We start from the raw sequence: 10,297 nt of genomic DNA on the forward strand, positions 1-10,297 counted from the left end.
GTTCAGGAACACAGATGACTTACCTGTATTCTAGTGTTTGTTGTATTTTGGATTTCTCTAATTTTTGACCCACCACGACCTGTTTTCGAAAATAAAGAAATACATTATTATGAACTGAAATCAATAAAAGAACTTTGTGTGGTTCATCCCCAAATCAATCAAGTGAAGCTCTTCAGGGTGGAGTAAATAGTTCTGTTTTGGATGGGAGAAGAGGATGGTATTTCACATTTATATGATTAAGTCCTCTTTTGCCAAGATGGGGACTAGACGATTCTATTCCAGCACATACAAAAACTGGATCCAAATTGTATTGAAGACAATGTGAAGAAATTAGAGGCATGGTTAACAATAACAAAATCCAGGATGTGTGTGCGTGCACATATTTAAGACAGTGACTCATAGTATAGCCTAGGCATCCCATACTGGCCTTAAACTCAAGGCCATCCTCCTGTCTCTGCTTCCTAAGTGGTGGCATATTCAGGCACTGAGCCACCACATCTAGCAAAATACAGTGGGCAAGGGAAGATGAAATACAGCTGTCCGGGACAGCACTTGCCTCAGTAGCATGCCTAAGACCCTCCGTGTAATCCCTGACTGACAAAACACATTCAAAGGGTGAGGCATTTGAGCAGGTACTTCTTGAGAAACATTTAAGATTATAAGGTGGCTCAACATCTCTAAACAGTGTAGCCCTGACAGTAACTACAAAAAAATGGTCTCTTATTTTTTCTTTAAAAAAATTTGTTTTTGTTTTAAAATTTATTCAATAAGCTTTAAGCACTATAGCTGCACCAGTATTTGTCTGTCTTAACCCACTTGTACTAGTCTGGCTACTTTCTAGCCATGTACCCTTTCACCTGCCATCTCAGTCTTGCCTTGGCTTTTGCTGTGTGTCTCTGTCCTATGGAGAACTCCTCATGCAGCCTTCTCTCTCCTTTGTCTTCCTCTCCCTTCTTCCTCTCTCTCTACCTGAACTTACATAGTTCCAACCTCCCCAGAACATTCTACATAAATTTGGCCTGCTTCTACCTCCAGAGGGCTGGAGTTAAACGCCTATATCACCACACCTAACTTTACCCTTCTCTTTTAAAAAGATAATTTGCAGTACTTTAGTATTGAATCAAGGATTTTGTACATCCTAGGCCAATGCTCTACCATGGACCTATACCACTACCCCTAGAATGGCTGTTAATTTAAAACAAAGCACATGCTCTAATTAAGGATTTGGTTAAATTGGAAGCACTGCTGTGCCCACAGAAACAACTCATCATCAGGGGATATCGGATAAGCACAGCAGTGGAAGAGATATGCAGTAAGGAACTACCCTTCCATCTTTAAAAAGGAAATTTAAGATTCAGATACATCGAAACAGATGAGAGTTACAGGCATTATGCTAACCACAGTAAGCCAATCACAAAACATTAAATGGTGACGTGGAAGCACATGAACAAGGAGAAACGGGGAGGTGAGAAATGGCATAGTTCTAATCGAAGAGCTGGGACACAATCTTCCGATTATCATTAATAACTGCACTATATACTTATTTTTAAGCATAAAAATAAGGTGGGGCTGGGCAGCAGATGAGCAGTAAAGCTTTTCCTTAATCTTTATGACGTTCTGGGTTCAATCCTGAGTATTAACAGGAGGGAAAAGAGAGATGGAAGAAGGAAAGGAGAAAAAGAGGAAGGAAGGGGAAAATATGACTGTCATATTTTAACACACACACACACAGAAATATATACCATACAGGTTACAAGGCTGGGGATGTACCTCAGTAGTGGAGTCTGCACCTAGTTATTTGGGATGTCCTGAGTTCCATACCCAGAGTAAGGAAAAAACAAAACATTGCCATACACAACAAAAGTGTGTATTCCAATGCCTACACTTCATTCTTTCTTGCAGCATGTCAAATTTCTATTACAAACCTATTGGCTCTCTGGTGAGGGTCCGGTTCAAATATTGGAGATCTCGTTCAGCTTTTTGGGGGGACGTGAATCTTGGAAACATAATCTGTCCTCTCTGGTAACCGGCCTTAAAGCATATGACTAAATATGCCACAAAGCAGGCATTTAGAACTAAATCTATTAACTTCAAAGACCCAGGGAACCAAAAACAAACAAACAAAGAACCCAAACTATAACCGGGACTAGGAATTAACGCCAGGTGTGGAGGTCCTGTCCCCATCACCGTAAATGCATCTCCGAAAAGCTGGAAACGGCCCTCCAAGACCTTCCGCGCACCGCTTTCCCGCAGTTAAGTCGACCTCGAGTCGAACCGCGGCAGAGCCGGCGGGCGCCGGGGCTCGGACCCCCCAGGACCGCGCCCTTTGGGATAACCACCTCGAGGGCGCCGCGCGAGTCTTCCCGGAGGTTCCCGGCCGCACCCACCTCCGCCCGCCCCGGATCTGCGCCCCGCGCCGGCCGCCCCGCGCTCACCTATCACCGCGCCCACCACGTCGTTCTTCACCCCGAAGCAGAGCGGCGGTTCGCGGCGGCCGGCGGCCGGGGCCTCGGCGGCACCCGCGGGCTCTCTCCAGCCGCTGCCCGCACCCCTGCTGCCGACCCGACCTCTCCTGCTCGGCTCCTCCGTCGCGGTCCGCTCGGCGCCCCGGGACCCCGTCGAACTTCGTCGGGGAGCAACGCCCGAGGAGGAAGCGTTGGCTGCGGCTTCCCGCCTAGACATGGCTCTGTGGGGAGGTGGGGGGCGGGTGCACCCGCGCGTCGCACCTCGGGCGTTCCGGACTCTGCAGCACAGGCCGCGGCCGTCGGAAGGGCTCCGCTGCCGCCCCGCGAGCCCGCGCCGCCGGTCCTCCGCGCCCTCATTGGCCGCCACGCCTGAGGGGGCGGGGCCTGCCCGGCCTGGCCAATCCGCGCTTGCACCCCTACTTGCCCCGCTGGGGTCTGGGCCTCGCGTTTGGGAACATCCAGCCTGCGGACCAGCGCGTCCCGGGTGCCTCGGAAACGATCCCAACCGTGCCTCGTCGAAATTCACGTCCGCGTCCAGCTGACGGTGCAGGCCTAAGATCTGGGGCAGGAGGGTCTGCGTGACGGTGAATTTAAGGCTTTATAGGAAATAAAAATAAATCAATGAAAGCACTGGAGATAGAGATCAGGGCTGGGGGCCTTGTCTAGTATAGGAGACCCTATGTACCAAATACCAAATAAAGTGTGTATATATATATATATATATATATATATGTGTAAGCAAGGCCTGAAGCACACACAAGTCAGCGAGTATTCTGGAGCTAGACACACTTTTTCAGGCCTAGGCTAAGCCACAGCATTCCTGCCGCTTGGGATTGGGATCCCCGAATTGTGTGAACAGATGGCAAGTCAACCATCAGACAGAGGACACTCAGAATCTTAGCACGGTTGTAGGGACTGAGGAAAAACTGTAGGATCGGGTCCATCCTGGGTTAAATAAATTATATCCAATTCACTATAGGTATTAGGTTCCCTTGAAGGAGCCTTAATCTTCCTGCCTTAGGGGCTCAAGTGCTTACAGATGAATTTCATCACAACCAGATGCAGGAAATGTATCTTGATAGAGTAGTCTCTTTAGGAAAATGTGACTAAAACACTAGTAAAGCACCTTGGGATTACACAAAAACATCGAACAAAAATCAAGCGAAATAAGCCAATTATGAAACGTGTGTTGGCTGTTCTTGAGGATTTAAAGTATTTCAAACAGCACAAAACACGGGTGTGGACACCGCAAGAGAGCAAGGAGAAGTGAGTAGAGCAACTCTAATATCCGTGCAGATTCTGGTCCTTAATCTGAAATGGGTGGTTAGCGAGCAGCCTTTGAAAATGATTTTGCTTGTTTTGAGGTGCTAACACCGACAAGGGTTTGTTGGGTATGCATGATCCTGAGAGGTTTTGTTGAGCAGTTTTCTTGTAATGTCTTTGTCTGGCTTTCAGGTAATCATGCCTCCATAGAACCTCTTCCAGAGACTAGAAGCAGAGAGCATATTTTCTACCTCCTCTGAGAAGGCCAGACTTTCCAACTACAGACACTGAGCTGTTTTGTGAACAGGATATTAAGCAATGACCTCTCTGTCTAGTCTCCACTCTTACAGATGTATTGCTTTGGGGAAATGATTAGTGAGGGAAAGGCTGCTGAGTAATTAGAAATCTTAAAGATTCCCAGTAGGGAGAGGAGGCGAGGAGAGAGGAAATCCAGGTAATAGGATACACACTTTCCCTCCCAGATCTGTGCCACTAAAAAAAAAAAAAGTACCAATTCAGTCCATGAAGGAGGGCTTTCATTAAGCTAATACAGAATACTCAAGACTGAAAGACTTTTGGGTCCATCCACCTCCTACTTTACCCCTCCAGTGGAAAGCATGAAGACTGAAAAAAGAAAAAGAAAAAAGAAAAGAGTGGCTGGGGGTGCAGAGAGACTCAACTTTAACCTACAGAGCCATCCAAGTTTTCTTTTTTTCAGGTGAAAAGTTTGTGCCCACTTTTACTTTGTTCTGACATTCTCAGAGGGGTCAACTGCAGGGATTCCAGCCTCTCATATATGCACACACACACACACACACACACACATGCACACAGGTTCACCACCGGGAACAGGGGAGCTGCCACATTCTTATGTTGTGTCCATGTAGCAATTCCCACAAGTTCCAGCTATTCAGGGGCTGGAGCATGAGGATTGCATGTTCAAGGCCAGCCTAGGTAACCTTTTGACAGCCGGTCTCAAAGCGAGAGAGACTGGAGTTGTGGCTCCGCGCTAGAGTCCCACAGACAGCAACATGAAAGCCCAGTGACAACAGCAAGGGTAAAACCTCTTGTAAGGTGGTGTGAGTTCTTCCTTCTGAAACTGCTTGGGGCCCAAGTGGGTGTGATGCTGAAGACAAGAAGGTCTGCAGTGCCTCATTACCTGTCAATTCAGCGCACATGTAGGAGGAAAGGGATTGCCCAGCTATGAGCTGTAGCAGCTGTCCAAGTAAAGCCTACGGCTCTCTCTGAAAGAAGGTGGACAGACTTGGGCTTAAGACAGTTACAACATCCCTGTGTACTGCACAGACATGAATGCATTCCTCCCAAGAGTTCTGGGCACTTTTCTGAGATCTGAGTACCTATAACCTTAACTTCATGAATTTAGTACCTCCCCATTGTTAGACAAACATGAGTTTCTTTGTGTAGCCTTGGCTGTCTTGGAACTAGCCCTATGGATTAGACTGGCCTTGAACTCACAGAGACCTGCTTGCCTATGCCTCCCAACTAGTAGGGTTAAAGGCCTATACCACCACTGCCTGGCTTCTCACTTTCATGAGCTCAGAAAGTCCTTACCTATATGATGATGCATGTCTTAAAAGTTTTTCCCCCTACTTTTTCCTCTAGGAGTCTCAGACTTTTAACCATTTGCAGTTTACTTTTATGAACAGTGAGAGAGAGAAAGAGAGAGAGAGAGATAAGTTTCATCCTTCAATTTGTAGAAATCCAGTTTTCCCAGCACCATTTGTGAAAAAGACTCTTTTCCTCCAATGGGCATTTTTTGGCATGTCTGTCAAGAATCAGATGGATGTAGCCATCTGCTAGTCTCTACCATCCATCTCCATCTCTGTTTTCTTGCTGGCTCTGTGCTGGCTCACTGTGGCACTATAGTATAACTTGAAATCAGGTATGGTGATAGACAGCCCTTTTGTTTACATTTTGTGTTATTGGTCTAAGACTTCCAGCACTGTACTAAAGATGAGTGGACACTTTCCTTTTCTTGACTTCAGTGAAAATTCTTAGAGTTTTCCCTAATAGAATATAATGCTGGTTATAAGTCTGTTACATAGAGCCTTCATTATATTGAGATGTGTGTCTTCTACCAAGTTTTTTCTTTCTTTCTTTTTTCCCTTTTCTTCCTTCTCTTTCTTTCTTTGTTTTGTTTTGTTTTTTTTTTTTTTTTTTTCAAGACAGGGTTTCTCTGTGTAACAGTTCCAGATGTCCTGGAATTTGCTTTGTAGACCAGGCTGGCCTCAAACTCACAGAGATCCACCTGCCTCTGCCTCCCAAGTACTGGGATTAAAGGCGTGCGCCACCACTGCCCCAGCTTCTGTTTTGTTGTATATGTATGGGTGTTTTGCCTTTGTGTGTCTGTCCAACCATGTATGTGCACTGGAGATCCCTTGGACTGGAGTTATAGAAGGTCTGTCACTACGTAACGTTCTGAGAGTTGATCCCTGTCCTCCAGAAGAGCAGGTAATGCTCCTAGTATTGGGCCTTCTTCTCTTCTATCCCTCTCTATCAAGTTTCTTCAGAATATTTATCATGAAGGAATATTGAAATTTACTAAAAGACTTTCCTGAGGTATAGGTGTGTGTGTGTGTGTGTGTGTGTGTGTGCATGTAAAATTCTGTGCATATATGTGTGTGGGGGTGGCTATATGCTAGTCATGGGTATGTAGAGATCAGAGCACAACTTTTGGGACCAGGTGGTGGTGGTGCATGCCTTTAATCTCAATACTGGGGAGGCAGAAGCAGGCAGATCTCAGTCTACAAATCAAGCTCCAGAACAGCCAGAGACACACAGAAAAACGCTGTCTCAAAACAAACAAACAAAACCGAAAACAATATTTAGGAGTATGTATTGTCTTTGCACTGTGTGTTCTAGGGATCAGATTGAGGTTGTCTGGTTTGGGTAGGAAGTGCTTTTACCCACTGAACCAAAGACGATTTACTACTGCTCTCATCTAGTTGGTGTTCTAAACGGCAATGGCTTTTAACATCTAGATTAATGTCACTTTCCCTCATTTAGGGATTTTTTTTTTTTCTGCAATAATTTCACTGGAAACATTTCTGTGCTTAGAAAAAAATTCTTCAGTATTCTTTTATGCCCATGGTTTTTAGATTTGGTCTTTGCTCACTGTCCCTGATGTCTGCTGCCTTCTCAAAGTGATTGGCAGTGATGAGCTGCTCCAGCCCCCAGTCTCCACTGGAGGAAGGAGCGAGGATTGTAACTTTCTTGGCTGGAGTACTCACTAGGGCCTCAGGCAAGAGCCTCCCTGGCTATGAAGAGTTTGCTGAGGCAATAGGTGATGGAGTCTCTCCAGTAGAATATACCCATGCTCACCAAGACAATATATAACTGTATAACTGAACATTGTGGTTAGGCATCCCTAACCCTTGTAAGTGGGTTGTACTGGAACCACATGGAGTAGGGTCTCCATCAGGTTGAAGGAGGAGCCAGAGCATGCTTGTGTCATGGACTAAGCAAAGCCAGGACCGTGGCTTCATATGTATGCAGGCTTTGCCTGTCCATTTGGGAAGGAAGAAAGCTTCATGGGCATGCCGACCACATTGGTGGGATAGACTATGGGTCTATGACCTAGCCTTAGCATGCAGAGCCCTTACTGGGGTTATTGGCTAAGCAGGAGCTTTGGCAGTCTGTGTTGGGGCAATGGGTGGGGCCGGAGCCTCCCAAGCAAACTCTGGTCATTAGGGAGGGTCACAGATGATGACAAGGGCTCCTAGTCACCACAGAGGTGAAGATGGGACTGCAACCTCCCAGAAACAGAGTACTCACCATACTATGGGCTGGTCTGCGGCCATCAGAGCCTCTTAGCTCCTCTTGACTCATTTGCTGGAGTTAGATCCTGTGGAGCAGTTGGTAGTCCTAGAGGGATGAGTGTGGATGAGGCCTCACAGGTGACTTAGTTCCCAGAAGTACAAATGGGGAAGGCTAATAATTTGGGGGCACTCAATACTCAAGAAGGGTGACTTTTTGACAAAGCCAAGGGCGGTGAATGTGGCGGTTTGAATGAGAATGGCTCCTATAGGCTCATATATTTGAATACTTGGTGTCCAGTTGGTGGAACTATTTGAAAAGGATTAGGAGGCGTGGCTTTATTCGAGAAGGTGTGTCACTGGGGCAGGCTTTGAGGTTCCAAAAGACTAGGTTGTTCCCAGTTAGCTCTCTCTGTTTCCTGTTTTCTGGTCATGATATGAGTTCTCAGCTCCTGTTCGAGTGCTGTGTCTGCCTGCCTCCTGCCATGCTTTCTGCCGTGATGGCCATGGACTCATCCTCTGCATGGGTAAGCCCCCAGTAAACCCTTCTATTATTTCCCTTGCTACTATCTCTACTCACCTTTTTAAGAGCTCTTCACATAAGCATGGCTCTAAATCAGGGGCTTCATATAAAGTACTCAGAACTAGGGCAGAAGTGGGGAAAAGAGTCAAGTTAGAGAGGTGCTTTTGTTCAAATATGTTGCAGTGTTGGCTACTTCTTGAAAGGACCAAGTTGGCCATCCAGGTAAGTGACTCCTTCTCACTTTCTCCTTGCTATCATCAAGGTTTGGGAAACTTTCTCAGTAGTATTTGATTGTTTTGTTTGTTCTTTATGTATCATGTGTCTCACCCTAGGCAGAGGACATCTAACTGACTCTGGTCACTAAGCTCTTTGTGTTCATGGCTCCTCGCCCCTCAGCTACCCACCAGCAGCAGCCCTTCATCTGTTTCTCAAGAAAAAGGACTGAATTACACGAATAATGAAGACTCAACTGTTTTGTTGTTGTTGTTGTTTTTGGCTCTGTCATCTCTAAGGATAATACTGATTATCATTATCTTCCATGGTGTGTCTGTATGATAAGGCTTGCAATAGAGAAAGTGGGGACATTTTTCATGGGGAAGGTGATAACTCACAGGGAGGTACATAAAATTGCTGCATATGAGGATACCTAGGACACTCAGGACTGAGGCTGGGGGAATCACTTTAGGTAAACTCCTTTGGATAGTCTGGCTCATGATTCAAGCTCAAGAGCAGGTTAGCAGGGCATGAGATCTCTAACCCTCCATAGACTACACAGAGCCAACAGATAGGGCGAGGAGCAGGAGAAACAGGGTGGAGAAGCTTCGGGGTAAGGGGTGGTCAGGAGAAGCATGATTGGAGTTGTGTTAGGGTATAGATGGTTCCTGGGTCTCTATGGGACACCCTCCTCAAAAAAGCAAAAGCCCCCAAGTTAACAGAGGGCAATCTCAATGTGTTATATCTACAAATATGGCCCTTGAACAGTAGGCCTAAACTCAGCTGCACAGTAAGTGAATTCAAGAGAGGAGACACATTCTGGTAAGCTCAGGCCCTTGTCCTTCTGAAATGCTCCAGGGAAAGGACATTTGGAAGAAACAGACTCCTCCGATTATAAACTAATGTGTCCCCCAAAGGTGAGACATGTCTGAACCATCCTGTAACACAGGGAGTCCCAGAACAGTCAGAGGACACACAGACCATGTGCAGACCTGAAATGGTGATACAATGAGACAAATCAAGAAAGCAGAGTTCAGACACGGGTGTTAGACCAACATGAGACAAAGCATAGGAGAGTACCCAACATGCCTGTGCCCTTAGGCTTAAGAACATGCAAAGTGTTTTTTTGTTTTTGTTTGTTTGTTTGTTTGTTTGTTTGTTTTTTAAGAACTGCCAAACCCACTCTCTGCTTTAAACCGAGAGTGTCTGAGGCAGGGCCAAAGCTGAGCCTAAGAGTCCAGGTACCTCCTCATACACTAGATCCTATAGGCTACAAGAGAGACCTTGGGCTTCTACCCTCCCTTCCCTCATGAACCCTGCAAGTCAGCCCAGGATTAGAAACACAGGATACAAAATGAGCTGGCAGTCAAATATCTATCTTCTGTCCCTGTCCTTACCTACCCACTGAGCGTGTCCCAAGTGGAGGGTACAATCTGACAAAACAACCTTGGAACACAATTACCTACCAAGATTCTCAGTGCTTGTCAGGCTTTCTAGTTCCCATTCCTCCACTTGCTTCACTTCTGCAAGAAAGTCAATAGAGATAGTGGCCCTTCCCCCTGCCCCCACTCCTGCCTACGGCGTGCGATGCCACACCAGATCAACTGCATCTTTCCTTTGGTTCATAGACTTCATGAGACATGCAATCTCCTGCAAGGGCCCAACTGAACAGCCAGTTCATCATCCACCCTGGGGTTACCTTCCCAAGGGGGACGAAGGAGGGAAGAGAGGCCCATGAAAAAGAGAGCGTGCGTGAGGATCTGCCGTAAGAACTGCGCCTCCAGGCTTGTGTCGGTGCCATAATGAACTGTGCCCTGTAGGTGATCCATACTGAGTCAAGAACCCCAAATGAGCACAACACTTCACAGGCACCATTCCAAGGAGAGTTATGACTACTCATAACCAAATGACAAAAGGCTTGTTCCAAGGCAATGGCAGAGGCAGGAGAAGTGGGGGTTTTGGCAACGTCATCTTGAGATGGCAGCCAGAAGCAAAGCCGCTCAAGGCCACAGGCAGCACTGCTAGTGGTCATTAGGCTACTGAAAGAAGTGCGTCCA

The 10,297-nt window shown here is 46.5% G+C and overlaps 1 protein-coding gene across 1 annotated transcript in view; it reads right to left on the bottom strand.

The window, feature by feature from the left end:
• Ddx43 (DEAD-box helicase 43) overlaps positions 1-2,803 on the bottom strand; it is a 28,114-nt gene extending 25,311 nt beyond the window's left edge. The window contains exons 1-2 of the mRNA XM_021656477.1: positions 2,436-2,803; positions 24-79 (exon numbers count right to left, since the gene is read on the bottom strand). Coding sequence (XP_021512152.1) covers positions 24-79; positions 2,436-2,682 — 303 coding nt within the window. The 5' untranslated portion in view covers positions 2,683-2,803. The remainder of the gene's footprint in view (positions 1-23; positions 80-2,435) is intronic.
• Between the last annotated feature and the right edge of the window lie 7,494 nt (positions 2,804-10,297).

Source organism: Meriones unguiculatus, chromosome 6 (genome assembly GCF_030254825.1).
Source record: "Meriones unguiculatus strain TT.TT164.6M chromosome 6, Bangor_MerUng_6.1, whole genome shotgun sequence".
Classification (NCBI taxonomy): Eukaryota; Metazoa; Chordata; class Mammalia; order Rodentia; family Muridae; genus Meriones; species Meriones unguiculatus.